The 20482-nt window shown below is 41.3% G+C and overlaps 1 protein-coding gene across 4 annotated transcripts in view; it reads right to left on the minus strand.

Annotated features, from left to right (window-relative positions):
• Positions 1-813: 813 nt before the first annotated feature.
• dpysl5a (dihydropyrimidinase like 5a) overlaps positions 814-20482 on the minus strand; it is a 46900-nt gene continuing 27231 nt past the window's right edge. For 3 of the 4 annotated variants that reach the window (XM_061894169.1, XM_061894168.1, XM_061894167.1), the window contains exons 6-13: positions 17529-17573; positions 17378-17453; positions 11207-11363; positions 10985-11126; positions 10776-10918; positions 10504-10711; positions 6806-6974; positions 814-6745 (exon numbers count right to left, since the gene is read on the minus strand). In XM_061894169.1, coding sequence (XP_061750153.1) covers positions 6660-6745; positions 6806-6974; positions 10504-10711; positions 10776-10918; positions 10985-11126; positions 11207-11363; positions 17378-17453; positions 17529-17573 — 1026 coding nt within the window. In that variant the 3' untranslated portion in view covers positions 814-6659. The remainder of the gene's footprint in view (positions 6746-6805; positions 6975-10503; positions 10712-10775; positions 10919-10984; positions 11127-11206; positions 11364-17377; positions 17454-17528; positions 17574-20482) is intronic. The other variant, XM_061894170.1, reaches the window with a different exon arrangement.

The following is a 20482-nucleotide window of genomic DNA, read 5'->3' on the forward strand; positions in this document are numbered from 1 at the left end:
AGCATTCTACTGTTAGAGTGCTAACAGTCAGCATATATACAGTACCACATTATATGACCCTGGGGGGTAGTCTATGTTAGTATGCTAACACTAGCACTTTAAGGTTGTAGTTTAGAATTTTAGCTAATTTAGTACATGGTTAACAAAAATTATGGATCTTATTAATTGGTTGCCATTTTAGAAGTCTGCCAGCTGTTCCCCTGTTAACGATAATTTTAGCATGCTAACATTTTAGCTAATTTCGTACTTTCTCACTTAACAATCGTGGCTTCCGTTACCTGGAGCCATCTTAAAAGAATGCTAGCCCTTTGCCTGTTAGCATGTTAGCAAGCTAATTTTAGCATGCCAACCGTTAGCATATGTCAAGTATGACAGTATATGACTCTGGGGTAAACATATGTAAAATTAGTAAAAAAAGAAAAACATTTTTAACATGCTAGCATGCTAACAGCATGCGATACGACCCTAAATTATCTAAAAAAAAAAAGTGTAAAATTACCGGTGTGTAAACGTTAGCATTAGCATGCTAATGCCAGCATTTTAACATTGATATGCTAGCCTTTTAGCCATTTTCATACTTTTAACCTAACAATTAGGTTCCGTTACGTAACGCCATCTTAAAAAGTATTAGTACAGGACTATAGGTATACTAATGTAGCATGCTAGCTTGCCAAAATTTAAAAAAATGCTATTTCTACAAATTGACCTAAATTTTAACAGCTATTTATTTATTTTGAGTCATCGACTTTACCCACAATGCATTGCCAAGTCCCGAGCCATATTTGCGAAGTGTGTGAAAGTGACATCCAGGCGTCTGTTTCAGTCATTTATTTGCACTCAAAATGTGACAAAAACCCTGCGAGAAGGAAATAAAGAAGATACAAAGTGACAACAATGTTCAGCACCAGTGTTTGTTTGTTTGTTTCGTACAAAGAACCAACTCTTAAAAGTGTAAACAAACAAAAAGGAGTTGCACACGGTGTGCATTCTCCACAAAGGTAACTCCAACACAAGCACACAGTAGCGGAACACAAATACACAGTAGTAGGAAAACCTTGGTCGTAAATAATCAGTAGTAGTTAAAGGATTAGGTGTTGCGATACAGATATTGATCCGATATCAGCAGGAGTCGTCACGCACTTTTGTTTAGTTGCGTTGGAAAAGTTACGAAGGTATGAAAAAAAACACTAACATATTCATTATTAACCGTCTGGAACGGGCTTATGCTGTCTTTAAGTTGACGTGGAGTGGTCATTTTTTTTTGTGGCATCCTACCTTCAAATGATGCGGACACGCTTGTTACTGAAAACGTTCTAATACGCCTCGGAGACTTTGTATGTTGAAGTAATATGCAACTTATGTGATACTTGTTTATATCGGCAAGTATTATTTGTGGTTTTTACATGTCTAGCTTGTGTGCTATTGTGTGCTCGGCCGTTGCGTAGCTGCTAATAATAAGGTCCGAGTGAGCGGATTTGTCGTGTGGTCTTATTTTTATTTCCATTTTAGTGGTATTTGTCCAGTTTTACAGCTCCTTTAAGCCAGTGTGAGACGTTAGTGGATGTAAATAATGGCGGAGCGCTAACTTACAAACAGCATGCTAATCTTTCATGCTAACACTTTTGCAAATTTCGTACTTTTTAACTTGGTACCAAATTTTAATGTATGCCAGTCTTTTACTTGTTACACTAGCACACTGAGGTTATATTTTAGCATTTTAGCTAATTTAGCATATAAAAAGTATGCCAGTGTTTTACCTGTTAGCATGCTAACACTAGCACACCAAAATTATATTTCAGCATTTTAGCTAATTTACTACATGGTAAACAACAATCATGGCTTTTGTTACTTGGTGCCATTTTGGAAGTACGTTAGCTGTTTCCCTGTTAGCATGCTAATGTTTCATGCTAACATTTGAGTTAATTTTGTACTTTTTAAACCCAATAATCATGAGTTCTTTAACCTGGCACCAAATTTTTAATGTATGTCAGTCTTTTACCTGTTACACTAGCACACTAAGGTTATATTTCAGCATTTTAGCTAATTTAGCTCCTAAAAAGTAGCACACTAAGGTTATATATAAGGTTGTATGCCAGCTGTTTCCCTGTTACCATGCTAAGGTTAGCGTGCTAATATTTCATGCTAACATCTTAGCTAATTTTGTACTTTTTAACCCAATAATCATGGGTTCTTTTTTGGCATCAAATTTAAAGTATGCCAGTCTTTTACTTGTTAGCACGCTAACACTAGCACACTAAGGTTATACCGACGAGGGGCTATACGGCGTCGAACAGGTGGTACAAATTGTGAGTTGAAATATTTTAGTTCTTTTTTTTCCCGCGTTTATTATGTTTTTTTTTTTTGCTATTTTAATTTGGACAGTACCACATAAGATATGTTTTTCACCATCTAGGCTCTGTAATATCATCAAAATCACTGCACATAAGCGGCAAAGCCGAAAACCAACATTGAACGCCCGTGACCTTGGATCCCTCAGGCGGTACTGCATCAAAAAGTGACGTCAGTGTGTAAAGGATATCACCAAATGGGCTCAGGAACACTTCAGAAAACTACTGTCAGTAACTACAGTTGGTCGCTACATCTTTAAGTGCAAGTTAAAACTCTAATACGTAACGCTAAAGCCATTTATCAACAACACCCAGAAACGCTAAAACCGAAAATGGATTGATACAAAGTGGAAAAGTGTTCTGTTGTCTGATAAATCCACATTTTCAAATTGTTTTTGGAAACTGTGGACGTCGTGTCCTCCGGAACAAAGAGGAAAAGAACCATCCGGACTGTTCTAGGCGCAAAGTGTAAAAGCCATTATGTGTGATGGTATTGGGGTGTATTAGTGGCCAAGGTATGGGTAACTTACACCATTAATGCTGAAAGGTACATACAGTTTTTGGAGCATCCAAGCAACGTTGTCATGGACGCCCCTGCTTATTTCAGCAAGACAATGCCAAGCCACATTATTTCAGTGTGAACATTAAGTATCTTGTCTTTGCAATCTATTTAAAAAGGATTTGCAAATCATTGTATTCTGTTTTTATTTACCATTTTTACGGCTTTTAGTGCGTGATAGGTGCTGTATAAAGAAATGTGACTTTCTAGCTCCCAGTAGCCTAATAATTGCCCAGCATGTTTACCTTTTGTGACTGACCCCACTAAAACACAAGAAATTGTTTTTCTAGCGCTGATATCGGCTCGATATCATTATCGTATCGGGATGCTCAGTGCCACATGAAGAGGGACTGTTTTGGAGTGGATGACGGAATAATCAACAGACGGTACAAAACCAGGTGTCTCGCGTGATAAAAAGGCAGTTCAGGTGAGACTTTTTTTATTTTTTATTTTTTTTTGCATCGGCCAAGGGTGAAGACAATTAGTGCTTTTCTATTCCTGCGCGCCACGTTCTCGTTTTCCACATTCGGTGCAGGTGCAAAAAATCCAATAACAAAAAGCTTGATGTGTTGGACGGGCGGGGGAGGGGTGGCGTTTTGCGGCGTGTATTTTTTCAAAGATGGATCAACTTGTCATTTTTTATGACTCCCTTGTCAATTTGTAACCTCGAAAAGTGCAAGATTCCAACAATAATAGGGAAACAAAGCGTGTTGTTTTACTAATTTTATACCACACACAGCTTATTATCAAATAATTGTACTCTTTTAATTAATTATAACCTTAAACATATCTATAGAAACACCACCAAGGTCTTCCTTAATGTCGTTAAGAACATGTGTGAACTGTTGAGCATGATGTATAAATAAATAAAGGACAATGTGATATTATCATCACACTTCAACATCTCGAACATGTAAACTCCGCCTCTTTGCTAGGTCGGCGTCAAATCGGTCGATAAATGTTGAAGTAGTAACATGTTGAATTGAGAAATGGTATTACGGAATTTTGGGGAAATCCTGGAATTTTTTTTAACCTTGAAAAATGGTAGTTTAAATTTCCAGGATGATGGAATATGTTGAAGGTGGAATGGTTTGAATCGGTTGAAAAATGCGGAAATGGTGGAAGTTTGAAAAATGGGCAACTCATTTTGAATGGGAAAAATGTCCCGGAAAACCTGGAATTCTGGGAATATTTGGAATTTGTCGAGGGAAAAGTTCGCAATTCGCGAATAGGCTGAACAGTTTGAAGTTGGAATTTTTCAAATCGGTCAAAAAATGTTGAAGTATTAACATGTTGGATTAAGAAATTGTATTATGTAATTCCTGGAATTACGGGAAAACTGTGAATTTTTCCAGTTCAAAATCAACTTCGTTTTTTTTCCTGATTAAGAAGAATGTTTTGACGGTGGAAGGAGTTGAAGTGGGTTGAAAAATGTGGAAGTAGTAGTCGCCAGAAAAACGGGTGGAAATAGGGCTTTGGAAAACCGGGAATTCTGGAAAATTCTGGAATTTTTTAACTTTGAAAAAAGGTAGTTGAAATTTCTAGGATGATGGAATATGTTGAAGGTGGAATGGTTTGAATCGGTTTAAAAATGTCTAAATGGTGGAAGTTTGAAAAATGGCCAATTCCTTTTGAATGGGAAAAATGTCCCGGAAAACCTGGAATTTTGGGAATTTGTCAAGGGAAAAGTTCACAGTTCCCGAATAAGCTGAACAGTTTGAAGTTGGAATTTTTCAAATCGGTCAAGAATTGTTGGACTATTAACTTATTGGATTAAGAAATTGTACTATGGAATTCCTAGAATTTTGGAAAAAACTGAATTTTTCAAGTTCAAAAAACTACTTTGTTTTTTGTTCTGGTTAAGAGGAATGTTTTGACGGTGGAAGGAGTTGAAGTGGGTTGAAAAATGTGGAAGGAGTAATCGCCAGAAAAAACGGTGGAAATAGGGCTTTGGAAAACTGGGAATTCTGGAAATTCCTGGAATTCTTTTTAACTTGGAAAAAGGGTAGTGTGAATTTCCAGGATGGTGGAATGTTTTGAACCGGTTGAAAAATGTGGAAATGGTGGAAGTTTGAAAAATGGCCAATTCATTTTGAATGAGAAGAATGTCCCGGAAAACCTGGAATTCTGGGAAATCTGGTAATTTGCCAAGGGAAAGCCCGCGATTCCCGGCCGAGAAATGTTGAAGTATTACCTTGTTGGATTAACAAATTGTATTATGGAATTCCTGGAATTACGGGAAAACTGGGAATTTGTCCAATTCAAAATCAACTTTGTTTTTTTTCCTGATTAAGAGGAATGTTTTGACGGTGGAACGGTTGAAATGCGTTGAAAAATGAGGAAGGAGTAGTCGCCAGAAAAAAGGGTGGAAATAGGGCTTTGGAAATCTGAGAATCCTGGAAAATCCTGTAATTGTTTTTAACTTTGAAAAAAGGTAGTTTCAATTTCCAGGATGGTGGAATATGTTGAAGTTGGAATGGTTTGAATCGGTTGAAAATGTGGAAATAGTGAAAGATTGAAAAATGGCCATTTCGTTTTGAAAAGGAAAAATGTTCCGGAAAACCTGGAATTCTGGGAATTTTTGGAATTTTTCAAGGGAAAAGTTCGCAATTCCCAAATAGGCTGAACAGTTTTAATGTTGGAATTTTTGAAATCGGTTGAGAAATGTTGAAGTATTAACTTGTTGGATTAAGAAATTGTGTTATGGAATTCCTGGAATTACGGGAAAACAGGGAATTTTTCCAGTTCAAAATCAACTCCATTTTTTGTCGTGATTAAGAGGAATGTTTTGACGGTGGAATGGTTTGAATCGGTTGAAAAATGTGGAAATAGTGAAAGTTTGAAAAATGCCTAATTTATTTTGAATGAAAAAAATGTCCCGGAAAACCTAGAATTCTGGGAAATCTGGGAATTTTTGGAATTTTTCAAGGGAAAAGTTCGCAATTCCCAAATAGGCTGAACAGTTTTAATGTTGGAATTTTTCAAATCGGTTGAGAAATGTTGAAGTATTAACTTGTTGGATTAAGAAATTGTGTTATGGAATTCCTGGAATTACGGGAAAACTGGGAATTTTTCTAGCTCAAAATCAACTCCATTTTCTGTCGTGATTAAGAGGAATGTTTTGACGGTGGAAGGATGGTGGAATGGTTTGAATCGGTTGAAAAATTTGGAAATAGTGAAAGTTTGAAAAATGCCTAATTCATTTTGAATGAAAAAAATGTCCCGGAAAACCTAATATTCTGGGAAATCTGGGAATTTTTGGAATTTGTCAAGGGAAAAGTTCGCAATTCCCGAATAGGCTGAACAGTTTAAAGTTGGAAGGCTTTTAATCGGGTGAAAAACGTGGAAGGTAGAGCGCTCCAAAATCTTGAGAATAATAATAATAATAATAAATAGATAAATTTAGGTGTAGAAAAGCATGTGTGTGAATGTTTTGGAGCATTCACACAATAAAAATTGCACCGAGCTGTCCTTGGACCGACGGGTCACATGACACCTTGTCACAGTCCTAGCAAGTGCAGCTAAAATCAAGTAAAAGGCATGTAAGAGTGCAGCGTGCATCAGAGCAAGAATGGACGTTTGCTACGATCTGGATGGGACTGACAGTCCTTCATCCAAACTTTGATATGACTCAAGGTTTTATGCTTCAGAGCTGAAGAAACTGGGCTGGGCTTAAAAAAAAATAAATAAATGCATGAGTGTTTTAATGAAAGCTTGTTTTTCTCGGATGTCCTCGAGGGGGTGGTGTATCTTTACCAGATGCCGCTGGAGCGTCCACCAGGAGGCGCCAGGATCCTGGCGGAGGATCTCTTGGGGATCTTGTCATCGATCTGAGCACCTGTGAAAAGTGAGGATGTTTTTGTTTCCCGCGCCATTAACCAAACATTTTGATCTTTACCTGACAAGCTGAAGCTGGACTCCTGGAGGTCCCTCACGCCGCCGTGACGGGTGCTGGGGCGGGTGGGGGTGTCCAGGTCCGAGCCGCCTGCGTCCCTCTTCCCGGCGTTGGCCACCGGGACCACGTCGCCCTGGTACGGTTCCCTCTCCACCCGCTTCGCCGCCTGGCACTGGGTAGGTGGACATGCATACATAAAACAGGCTGACCATATTGTGCAATCCCAAAAAGTAGACACATATATGCGTGCTAAGGCTGGAACTAGGTCAACATTTACCAATGATACTCGAACTTGCTTTAAAATAATATATTTATTTAAATAAAGCATTTTTTTCTCCTCTGTTGACAGCAGGGTTGGCGCTAGGAATTTTCAAAATGGGGTCCCACTTTTTTGTAAGGGTTTTGAAAAAAAAACATACCATATTTCCTTGAATTGACGCTGGGTTTATAAGTATGCGCCTGCCTAGAATTACTGCCGGGTCAAACTCATTTCGCAAAATAATTAGCGCATGCTTAGCATTACCGCCGGCTCAGGATTAACGCCGGGTCAAACTCGTTTTGCAAAATATTATTTTTATTAGCGCATGTCTAGAATTTCCGCCGGGTCAAACTCGTTTCGCCAAATAATTAGCATATGCCTAGAATTTCCTCCGGGTTAAACTCGTCACGTCACGAGTGACACTTCACCTGTCATCCTTTTCAAAATGGAGGAGGCTGATTTCAATAATTTGAAGAAGATTAAGAACTATTCAGTAGGATTTCAGGTCCAAGCTATGGAATATGCTAAACAGAAAAATAAGCAGCTATGTTTTATTCATATACCGTAGCTGCGTGTGTCAAATATGAGTCATTAAATGACTCCCGCCTCCTGGTGGTAGAGGGCGCTAGTGATCCTTCTTGCGACTACTCGGCTGCAGAAGAAGTGACAACAAGCAGCAAGAGTGAGCAGCGTGTGTTTATTTTTTTCCTCTCGCTTGCACTTTTACCATGGAGGATTCACCCTTGCTCCTGATGGGTGCTGGTTGGCGCCTTGCATGGCAGCTCCCTCCATCAGTGTGTGAATGTGTGTGTGAATGGGTGAATGTGGAAGTAGTGTCAAAGCGCTTTGAGTACCTTGAAGGTAGAAAAGCGCTATACAAGTACAACCCATTTATCATTTATTTATTTACATCCATCCATTTTCTACCGCTTATTCCCTTTTGGGGTCGCGGGGGGCGCTGGCGCCTATCTCAGCTACAATCGGGCGGAAGGCGGGGTACACCCTGGACAAGTCGCCACCTCATCACAGGGCCAACACAGATAGACAGACAACATTCACACTCACATTCACACACTAGGGCCAATTTAGTGTTGCCAATCAACCTATACATATCTAATATAAAACAGTTTTCTAAACTGGACTTTCAATCGAAGCAGGATGTAATAAAGGAAGATCTCCATCGAGACAGAGAGACTTTTAAAACTGAAGAAAGACAAGGAAGACTTCTATAAACAAGTTATCGATGCTTTTGATCATAAGGAGCTGCGCATGGACTTCATTTATAAGTAAAAGTAAGACCATAATAATTTTTTTATTAAATGTGCTTTTCATGATGGTATCCTTACATCACACTCAAATTTTTAAGCGCAGGCCAAAATTTACCGCATGCCTTTAGTAAACGCCGGAGTGAGAAGAGGTTTTAAATTAATTAGCGCCACGGCGGCAATTCAAGGAAATACGGTAAACGTATGCATTATCCTATTATATCTCACATTCTATTATGTGTTTTAGAAAAAGGTTGTCATAAACGTTACTTAATTCATTAAAAAATTATATAAAAAAGAAAACAAATTTGTATACATATGTAACTTTATTCGGCTATAAACATTCATTCACTTTCTTCTTTCCTTTTGCCGCTTCTGGTAGTTTTTTCTATGTTTTTACAAACCCCGTTTCCATATGAGTTGGGAAATTGTGTTAAATGTAAATATAAACGGAATACAATGATTTGCAAATCCTTTTCAACCCATATTCAGTTGAATATGCTACAAAGACAACATATTTGATGTTCAAACTGATAAACATTTTTTTTTTTTCGCAAATAATCATGAACGTTATAATTTGATGCCAGCAACACGTGACAAAGAAGTTGGGAAAGGTGGCAATAAATACTGATCAAGTTGAGGAATGCTCATCAAACACTTATTTGGAACATCCCACAGGTGTGCAGGCTAATTGGGAACAGGTGGGTGCCATGATTGGGTATAAAAACAGCTTGCCAAAAAATGCACAGTCTTTCACAAGAAAGGATGGGGCGAGGTACACCCCTTTGTCCACAACTGCGTGAGCAAATAGTCAAACAGTTTAAGAACAACGTTTCTCAAAGTGAAACTGCAAGAAATTTAGGGATTTCAACATCTACGGTCCATAATATCATCAAAAGGTTCAGAGAATCTGGAGAAATCACTCCACGTAAGCGGCATGGCCAGAAACCAACATTGAATGACCGTGACCTTCGATCCCTCAGACGGCACTGTATCAAAAACTGACATCAATCTCTAAAGGATATCACCACATGGGCTCAGGAACACTTCAGAAAACCACTGTCACTAAATACAGTCCGGGTGCAAGTTAAAGCTCCACTATGTAAAGCGAAAGCCATTTATCAACAACATCCAGAAACGCCGCCGGCTTCTCTGGGCCCGAGATCATCTAAGATGGACTGATGCAAAGTGGAAAAGTGGTCTGTGGTCTGACGAGTCTACTTTTCATATTGTTTTTGGAAATATTCGACATCGTGTCATCCGGACCAAAGGGGATGCGAACCATCCAGACTGTTATCGACGCAAAGTTCAAAAGCCAGTATCTGTGATGGTATGGGGGTGCATTAGTGTCCAAGGCATGGGTAACTTACACATCTGGGAAGGCACCATTAATGCTGAAAGGTACATACAGGTTTTGAAACAACATATGTTGTCATCTAAGCGCCGTCTTTTTCATGGACGCCCCTGCTTATTCAGCAAGACAATGCCGAGCCACATTCAGCACGTGTTACAACAGCGTGGCTTCGTAAAAAAAAAAAGTGTGGGTACTTTCCTGGCCCGTCTGCAGTCCAGAACTGTCTCCCATCAAAAATGTGTGGCGCATTATGAAGCGTAAAATAGGACAGCTGAGACCCCGGACTGTTGAACGACTGAAGCTCTACATAAAACAAAAATGGGAAAGAATTCCCCTTTCAAAGCTTCAACAATTAGTTTCCTCAGTTCCCAAAGGTTTATTGAGTGTTGTTAAAAGAAAAGGTGATGTAACACAGTGGTGAACATGCCCTTTCCCAACTACTTTGGCACTTGTTGGAGCCATGAAATTTTAGGTTATTTATTATTTGCAAAAAAAAAATAAAGTTTATGAGTTTGAACATCAAATATCTTGTCTTTGTAGTGCATTCAACTGAATATGGGTTGAAAAGAATTTGCAAATCATTGTATTCAGTTTATATTTACATCTAATACAATTTCCCAACTCATATGGAAATGGGGTTTGTATATATATATATATATATATATATATATATATATATATATATATATATATATATATATATATATATATTCGTTTTTATTTCACTACTATTTATTTTACTTTCAGAGCTGTACACTGACTACTCTAATTCAAGGCTCTTACAGTCCAAAGACAAAAACCTTCCTAGACCCATGAACCCTACCTTTTCCCTTTGAACCATCTTCTTGTAAAGGTAGTCTGGGAAGGTCCTCAGCGGGCAGAACTTCCCGGAGCCCTCGGCGCAGGTAAACATGCCGCTCTCGTAGACCAGCCGGCCCCGGCTGATGGTCACCAACGGAACGCCGTGACAACGAAGACCTTCGTAGAGGTTCATGTCCCCACCCTGGACTTGGTTCTCCACAGAGATGGTCCTGTGGATCAGACGTGAGATGAAGACTTTGGCATAGCAGCTGCTTGACAACATGTTTGACATACTTGGAGCCCTCTGGGTCCCAGACCACCACGTCAGCATCCGCCCCCGGGATGATCCTTCCCTTCCTGGGGTACAGGTTGTAGATCTTGGCGGCGTTGGAGCTGGTGACGGCGACAAAGCGATTCTCGTCGATCTTGCCTCCGATCTGTAAACGGGCGCCTCGGTTAGAGTCCACTTGTCCGAAACCTTCTCCTAGAACCGAGACGCATACCACTCCTTTCTCCCAGATGACGCTCATGCGGTCCTCGATGCCCGGGACCCCGTGCGGGATCTTGGTGAAGTCGTCCTTGCCCATCGCCTTCTGTTTGGTGGTGAAGGGGCGGTGGTCGGAGCCCAGGACGTTCAGGGTGTCGCTGCGAGGAAAAAAAGCGCAGGGTTTAAAGGTCGTCCGGGGATCTGCGGGAAGCTCGAATGGACTCGGCGAGGTCCGTACTTGCCCAGCAGGCTGAGGAGGTAGCTGGGCGTGTTGGGGTCCAGGCGCAGGGGAGGCAGGGTGACGTGCGCCGCAGCCTGGGCCCAGTCCTGGTGGTAGTACTGGGCGCCGTTCAGCACGGCGTGGGCCGTGGTCGTCTCTCCGTGGACCACCCGACCTGCACTCACCACAGTCCGTTTCAGTCGGCAGGCCCTTTCTCGAGAATCTTGTCAGCAGTACCCTGGGACCCGTTTAGGTTGACGACACAAGCGGTTGTCGACGTAAACAAAACTAACCCTTTGCACATGTGAAGTGAATTATATTTATATAGCGCTTTTCACAAGTGACTCAAAGCGCTTTACATAGTGACACCCAATATCTAAGTTACATTTAAATCAGTGTGGGTGGCACTGGGAGCAGGTGGGTAAAGTGTCTTGCCCAAGGACACAACGGCAGTAACTAGGATGGCACAAGCGGGAATCGAACCTGCAACCCTCAAGTTGCTGGGACGGCCACTCTACCAACCGAGCTATGCCGCCCCCACATTTACTTGTGAATTTGTTCAGAGAAGGAGAATCGATGATCACTTTTAGTGCTCACATTTTTACGTCGACTTAAGAGGTTGTCGACATAAGCGGTTGTCGGCGTAAACAAAACTAACCATTTGCGCATTTACTTGTGACTTTGTTCAGAAAAGGAGAATGAGTGATCCCTTGTAACGCTCACATTTTTACGGCGACTTAAGAGGTTGTCGACATAAGCGGTTGTCGATGTAAACAAAACTAACCATTTGCACATTTACTTTGTTCAGAGAAGGAGAATCGATGATCACTTTTAGTGCTCAAAATTTAACGTCGGTTTAAGAGATTGTCGACATAAGCGGTTGTCGGCGTAAACAAAACTAACCATTTGCACATTTGCTTGTGAATTTGTTCAGAGAAGGAGAATCGATGATCACTTTTAGTGCTCACATTTTACGTCGACTTAAGAGGTTGTCGACGTAAGCGGTTGTCGGCGTAAACAGAGCTAACCATTTGCACATTTACTTGTGAATTTGTTCAGAGAAGGAGAATCGATGATCACTTTTAGTGCTCACATTTTTACGTCGACTTAAGAGGTTGTCGACATAAGCGGTTGTCGGCGTAAACAAAACTAACCATTTGCGCATTTACTTGTGACTTTGTTCAGAAAAGGAGAATGAGTGATCCCTTGTAACGCTCACATTTTTACGTCGACTTAAGAGGTTGTCGACATAAGCGGTTGTCGATGTAAACAAAACTAACCATTTGCACATTTACTTTGTTCAGAGAAGGAGAATCGATGATCACTTTTAGTGCTCAAAATTTAACGTCGGCTTAAGAGGTTGTCGACATAAGCGGTTGTCGACGTAAACAAAACTAACCATTTGCACATTTGCTTGTGAATTTGTTCAGAGAAGGAGAATCGATGATCACTTTTAGTGCTCACATTTTACGTCGACTTAAGAGGTTGTCGACATAAGCGGTTGTCGGCGTGAACAAAACTAACCATTTGCACATTTACTTCTGACTTTGTTCAGAGAAGGAGAATCGATGATCACTTTTAGTGCTCACATTTTTACGTCGGCTTAAGAGGTTGTCGACATAAGCGGTTGTCGGCGTAAACAAAACTAACCCTTTGCACATTTACTTGTGACTTTGTTCAGAGAAGGAGAATCGATGATCACTTTTAGTGCTCACATTTTACGTCGACTTAAGAGGTTGTCGGCATAAGCGGTTGTCGACGTAAACAAAACTAACCATTTGCACATTTACTTGTGATTTTGTTCGGAGAAGGAGAATGAGTGATCCCTTGTAACGCTCACATTTTTACGTCGGCTTAAGAGGTTGTCGACATAAGCGGTTGTCGGCGTGAACAAAACTGACCATTTGCACATTTGCTTGTGACTTTGTTCAGAGAAGGAGAATCGATGATCACTTTTAGTGCTCACATTTTTACGTCGACTTAAGAGGTTGTCGACATAAGCGGTTGTCGACGTAAACAGAGCTGACCATTTGCACATTTACTTGTGAATTTGTTCGGAGAAGGAGAATGAGTGATCACTTGTAACGCTCACATTTTTACGTCGACTTAAGAGGTAGTCGGCATAAGCGGTTGTCGGCGTGAACAAAACTTACCATTTGCACATTTACTCGTGATTTTGTTCAGAGAAGGAGAATGAATGATCCCTTGTAACGCTCACATTTTTACGTCGGCTTAAGAGGTTGTTGACATAAGCGGTTGTCGGCGTGAACAAAACTAACCATTTGCACATTTACTTGTGATTTTGTTCAGAGAAGGAGAATGAATGATCCCTTGTAACGCTCACATTTTTACGGCGGCTTAAGAGGTTGTCGGCATAAGCGGTTGTCGACGTAAACAAAACTAACCATTTGCGCATTTACTTGTGAATTTGTTCGGAGAAGGAGAATGAGTGATCACTTGTAACGCTCACATTTTTACGTCGACTTAAGAGGTTGTCGACATAAGCGGTTGTCGGCGTGAACAAAACTAACCATTTGCACATTTACTTGTGACTTTGTTCAGAGAAAGAGAATCGATGATCACTTTTAGTGCTCACATTTTACGTCGCCTCAAGAGGTTGTCGACATAAGCGGTTGTCGACGTAAACATAACTAACCATTTGCACATTTGCTTGTGACTTTGTTCAGAGAAGGAGAACGGGTGATCACTTTTAGTGCTCACATTTTACGTCGACTTAAGAGGTTGTTGGCATAAGAGGTTGTTGGCATAAGCGGTTGTCGACGTAAACAAAACTAAACATTTGCACATTTACTTCTGACTTTGTTCAGAGAAGGGGAACGGGTGATCACTTTTAGTGCTCACATTTTACGTCGACTTAAGTGGTTGTCGACATAAGCGGTTGCCAGCACATTTAGTTCAGAGGAGGAGAACAGGTGATCACTTTTAGTGCTCACATTTTACGTCGACTTAAATGGTTGTCGACATACGTGGTTGTGGACATGAGTGGTTGTCGACATAAGTGGTTGTCAACACGCACATTTTCTTGTGACTTTGTTCAGAGAAGGAGAATCGATGATCACTTTTAGTGCTCACATTTTTACGTCGGCTTAAGAGGTTGTCGACATAAGCGGTTGTCAACGTAGACAAAACTAACCATTTGCACATTTACTTGTGACTTTGTTCAGAGAAGGAGAATCGACGATCACTTTTAGTGCTCACATTTTACGTCGACTTAAGGGGTTGTCGACATAAGTGGTTGTCAACACGCCGGTTTTTTGGTGACTTTGTTCAGAGAAGGAGAAGGGGTGATCAATTTTAGTGCTCACATTTTAAGTTGACATAAGCGGTTGCCGGCGTAAACTGAATTAACCATATGCACATTTTCCTGTGAGTTTCTTCAGAGGCATAAGGATGACGAGTGAAAATGTTTGGCTGTCACATTTTGTCGACATAAGTGGTTGTAGACATAAGCGGTTGTCGGCATAAGCGGTTGACTGCGTAAACAGAACTAGCCATATGCACATTTTCCTGTGAGTTTGTTCAGAGACATAGGGACAATGAGTGACCATTTTTTGCTGTCACATTTTTGTCGACATAAGTGGTTGTCAACATAAGCGGTTGTCAGCATAAGCGGTTGACTGCGTAAACTGAACTAGCCATATGCACATTTTCCTGTGAATTTGTTCAGAGGCATAGGGAGAATGAGTGACCATTTCTGGCTGTCACATATTTGTCGTCATAAGCGGTTGCCGGCGTAAACGGAACTAACCATATGCACATTTTCCTGTGAGTTTGTTCAGAGGCGTAAAAAGAATGAGTGAGGATTTTAGGCTGTCACATTTTGTCGACATAAGCGGTTGACTGTGTAAACAGAACTAGCCATATGCACATTTTCCTGTGAGTCTGTTCAGAGGCATAAGGAGAATGAGTGACCATTTTTGGCTGTCACTTTTTTGTCGACATAAGTGGTCGGCGACATAAGCGGTTGCTGGCGTAAACAGAACTAGCCATATGCACATTTTCCTGTGAGTCTGTTCAGAGGCATAGGGAGAATGAGTGACCATTTTTGGCTGTCACATTTTTGGTGACATAAGCCGTTGTCGACATAAGCAGTTGCTGCCATAAGCGGGACTAACCATATGCACATTTTCCTGTGAGTTTGTTCAGAGCGATAAGGATGACGAGTGAAAATGTTTGGCTGTCACATTTTGTCGACATAAGTGGTTGGCGTAATAAGCGGTTGCTGGCGTAAACAGAACTAACCATATGCACATTTTCCTGTGAGTTTGTTCAGAGGCATAAGGATGAGTGAAAATGTTTGGCTGTCACATTTTGTCGACATAAGTGGTTGTCAACATAAGCGGTTGTCAGCATAAGCAGTTGAGTGCGTAAACGGAACTAGCTATATGCACATTTTCCTGTGAGTTTGTTCAGAAGCATAGGGAGAATGAGTGACCATTTTTTACTGTCACTTTTTTGTTCACACAAGTGGTTGTCAACATAAGCGATTGTCGACATAAGCGGTTGACTGTGTAAACGGAACTAGACATATGCACATTTTCCTGTGAGTTTGTTCAGAGGCATAGGGAGAATGAGTGACCATTTCTGGCTGTCACATATTTGTCGTCATAAGCGGTTGCCGGCGTAAACGGAACTAACCATATGCACATTTTCCTGTGAGTTTGTTCAGAGGCGTAAAAAGAATGAGTGAGGATTTTAGGCTGTCACATTTTGTCGACATAAGCGGTTGACTGTGTAAACAGAACTAGCCATATGCACATTTTCCTGTGAGTCTGTTCAGAGGCATAAGGAGAATGAGTGACCATTTTTGGCTGTCACTTTTTTGTCGACATAAGTGGTCGGCGACATAAGCGGTTGCTGGCGTAAACAGAACTAGCCATATGCACATTTTCCTGTGAGTCTGTTCAGAGGCATAGGGAGAATGAGTGACCATTTTTGGCTGTCACATTTTTGGTGACATAAGCGGTTGTCGACATAAGCGGTTGCTGCCGTAAGCGGGACTAACCATATGCACATTTTCCTGTGAGTTTGTTCAGAGCGATAAGGATGACGAGTGAAAATGTTTGGCTGTCACATTTTGTCGACATAAGTGGTTGGCGATATAAGCGGTTGCTGGCGTAAACAGAACTAACCATATGCACATTTTCCTGTGAGTTTGTTCAGAGGCATAAGGATGAGTGAAAATGTTTGGCTGTCACATTTTGTCGACATAAGTGGTTGTCAACATAAGCGGTTGTCAGCATAAGCAGTTGAGTGCGTAAACGGAACTAGCTATATGCACATTTTCCTGTGAGTTTGTTCAGAAGCATAGGGAGAATGAGTGACCATTTTTTACTGTCACTTTTTTGTTCACACAAGTGGTTGTCAACATAAGCGATTGTCGACATAAGCGGTTGACTGTGTAAACGGAACTAGACATATGCACATTTTCCTGTGAGTTTGTTCAGAGGCATAGGGAGAATGAGTGACCATTTCTGGCTGTCACATATTTGTCGTCATAAGCGGTTGCCGGCGTAAACGGAACTAACCATATGCACATTTTCCTGTGAGTTTGTTCAGAGGCGTAAAGAGAATGAGTGATGATTTTAGGCCGTCACATTTTGTCGACATAAGCGGTTGACTGTGTAAACAGAACTAGCCATATGCACATTTTCCTGTGAGTCTGTACAGAGGCATAAGGAGAATGAGTGACCATTTTGGGCTGTCACATTTTTGTCGACATAAGCGGTCGGCGACATAAGCGGTTGCTGGCGTAAACAGAACTAGCCATATGCACATTTTCCTGTGAGTCTGTTCAGAGGCATAAGGAGAATGAGTGACCATTTTTTACTGTCACATTTTTGTTCACATAAATGGTTGTCAACATAAGCGATTGTCGACATAAGCGGTTGCTGGCGTAAGCGGAACTAACCATATGCACATTTTCTCCTGTGAGTTTGTTCAGAGGCATAAGGAGAACGAGTGACCATTTTTGGCTGTCACATTTTGTCGACATAAGCGGTTGTCGACATAAACAAAAAAGCCATTTGCGCATCTGCCTATGACTTTGTTGAAGGAGCTTGGGTGGTCATTATTAGTTTTAAGCCATAAAGCAGCACTTTTTAGTAGCATGAGATTGTTTGAGGCAATTGCGACTGTCGACATTAGCGGGCGTGCTGATGAGGTCACCCTGCATCTTGGCGGTGGCCACCACGTCCCCTGCCGCCACGCTGGACAGGTTGACCAAGTAGATGGGGCAGCGAGCCTGGCGGGGGAGAGCAGCATCATCAGCACCTTTGCAATGATGTCATGGTCTGGCCGCCATCTTGGCCGTGCTCACCCTGTTGGCGATGGTGATGGCCCGGTGTGTCGCCTCCGCCTCCAGCTGTGAAGGCAGGGGTGATGAGGTCATGCGCTACAATTAGTCGTGAGTGCCGGGCTTATTGCCACAGTGATGTCATCCAGAACTCCCCAATGTGTGAGCTTTTCTACTCATCTGTTCATCATTCATGATACAGATTGAAACTTATCTGGCGGCAATGAAATCAAGAAAGTTGCAAGAATGAGTCAGAGCTTTTCTTCCTGTCACTCACACACATATAGTGTCTCAAAGCTTTGTCTTGCTGGCTGACAAATTAGACGGAGCTTTTCTCCCTAACTCGACAAAATTACAAGACACTTTTTTGTCTGAGTGGTTCATCACTGGTGAGTAACACAAATTAGTCACAGCTTTTCTTTCTGTCACTCACACACACACACACACCAGTGATGACCCACTATGAAAATAAAGTCTCTCAAAGCTTCGTCTGGTTGGCTAAAAAATTAGACGGAGCTTTTCTTCCTAACTCGACAAAACGAGTGGGTCATCACTGGTGAGTGACACATATGAGTCCGAGCTTTTCTTCCTGTCACTTACACAAACAATAAATGACCCACTCTCAAAAACATGTCTTAAAGCTTTTGTTGGCTAACAAATGAGTCAGAGCTGTTCTTCCTGTCACCCACTCATACCAGAAATGACCCACTCGGAGGAAAAAAAAGTGTCTTTAAGACAGAGCTTTTCTTCACAACTCGACAATACTTGAAGACACTTTTTTTCTTCCGAGTGGGTCATTGCTGGCGAGTGACAGCAAACAAGCCAATCAGAGTTTTTCTTCCTGTCACACACACACACTAGTGATGACCCACTATGAAAATAAAATGTCTCAAAGCTTTGTCTAGTTGGCTAATAAATTAGACAGAGCTTTTCTTCCTGTCACTTACTCACACCACAGATGACCCACTCTGGATAAAAGTGTCATTAAGACAGAGCTTTTCTTCACAACTCGACAATAATTGAAGACACTTTTTTTTCCTCCGAGTGGGTCATTGCTGGCAAATGAGAGCAAACAAGCGAATCAGAGCTTTTGTTCCTGTCACTCTCACACACACACAAACACACACACACACACACACACACACACCAGTGACGACCCACTGTGAAAATAAAGTGTCTTAAGGCTTTGTCTGGTTGGCTAAGAAACATTTCTCTCTGAGTGGGTCATCACTGGTGAGTGACACATATGAGTCCGAGCTTTTCTTCCTGTCACTTACACAAACAACAAATGACCCGCTCTGAAAAACATGTTTTAAAGCTTTTGTTGGCTAACAAATGAGTCGGAGCTGTTCTTCCTGTCACTCACTCATACCAGAGATGACCCACTCTGAAAAAAAGTGTCTTTAAGACAGAGCTTTTCTTCACAACTCGACAAAACTACAAGACACTTTTTTGTCTGAGTGGTTCATCACTGGTGAGTGACACAAATTACTCACAGCTTTTCTTTCTGTCACTCACACACACACACGCACCAGTGACGATCCACTATAAAAATAAAGTGTCTCAAAGCCTTTTCTGGTTGGCTAATAAATTAGACGGAGCTTTTCTTCCTAACTCGACAAAACGCTAATACACTTTTCTCTCTGAGCGGGTCATCACTGGTGAGTGAAACATATGAGTCCGAGCTTTTCTTCCTGTCACTTACATGAACAATAAATGACCCACTCTGAAAAATGTGTCTTAAAGCTTTTGTTGGCTAACACATGAGTCGGAGCTCTTCTTCCTGTCACTCACACCCGGCAGTGATGACCCACTATGAAAATAAAGTGTCTCAAAGCTTTGTCTGGTTGGCTAACAAATTAGACAGAGCTTTTCTTCCTAACTCAACAAAACGCTAAGAAACATTTCTCTCTGAGTGGGTCATCACTGATGAGTGACACATATGAGTCCGAGCTTTTCTTCCTGCCACTAACACAAACAATAAATGACCCACTCTCAAAAACATGTCTTAAAGCTTTTGTTGGCTAATAAATTAGACAGAGCTTTTCTTCCTGTCACTCACTCATACCACAGATGACCCACTCTGGATAAAAATGTCTTTCAGACAGAGCTTTTCTTCACAACTCGACAATACTTGAAGACACTTTTTTTTCCTCCGAGTGGGTCATTGCTGACAGCAAACAAGCAAATCAGAGCTTTTCTTCCTGTCACTCACACACACACGCCAGTGACGACTCACTATGAAAATAAAGTGTCTCAAAGCTTTGTCTGGTCGGCTAACAAATTAGACAGAGCTTTTCTTCCTAACTCGACAAAACACTTTTCTCTCTGAGTGGGTCATCACTGGTCAGTGACGCATATGAGTCCGAGCTTTTCGTCCCGTCACTTACACAAACCAGAAATGACCCACTCTGAAAAACGTGTCTTAAAGCTTTTGTTGGCTAACAAATTAGTCAGGGCTTTTCTTCCTGTCACTCACACAGACTAGTGATGACCCACTATGAAAATAAAATGTCTCAAAGCTTTGTCTAGTTGGCTAATAAATTAGACAGAGCTTTTCTTCCTGTCACTCACTCATACCACAGATGACCCACTCCGGATAAAAATGTCTTTCAGACAGAGCTTTTCTTCACAACTCGACAATACTTGAAGACACTTTTTTTTCCCTCCGAGTGGATCATTGCTGGTGAGTGACAACAAACAAAAGAATCAGAGCTTTTCTTCCTGTCACTCACCCACACACACCAGTGATGACCCACTATGAAAATAAAGTGTCTCAAAGCTTTGTCTGGTTGGCTAACAAATTAGACGGAGCTTTTCTTCCTAACTCGACAAAACGATAAGACACTTTTCTCTCTGAGTGGGTCATCACTGGTGAGTGACACATAAGTCCGAGCTTTTCGTCCCGTCACTTACACAAACCAGAAATGACCCACTCTGAAAAACGTGTCTTAAAGCTTTTGTTGGCTAACACACGA

The sequence above is a fragment of the Nerophis ophidion genome, linkage group LG03 (assembly GCF_033978795.1).
Source record: "Nerophis ophidion isolate RoL-2023_Sa linkage group LG03, RoL_Noph_v1.0, whole genome shotgun sequence".
NCBI classification, from domain to species: Eukaryota; Metazoa; Chordata; class Actinopteri; order Syngnathiformes; family Syngnathidae; genus Nerophis; species Nerophis ophidion.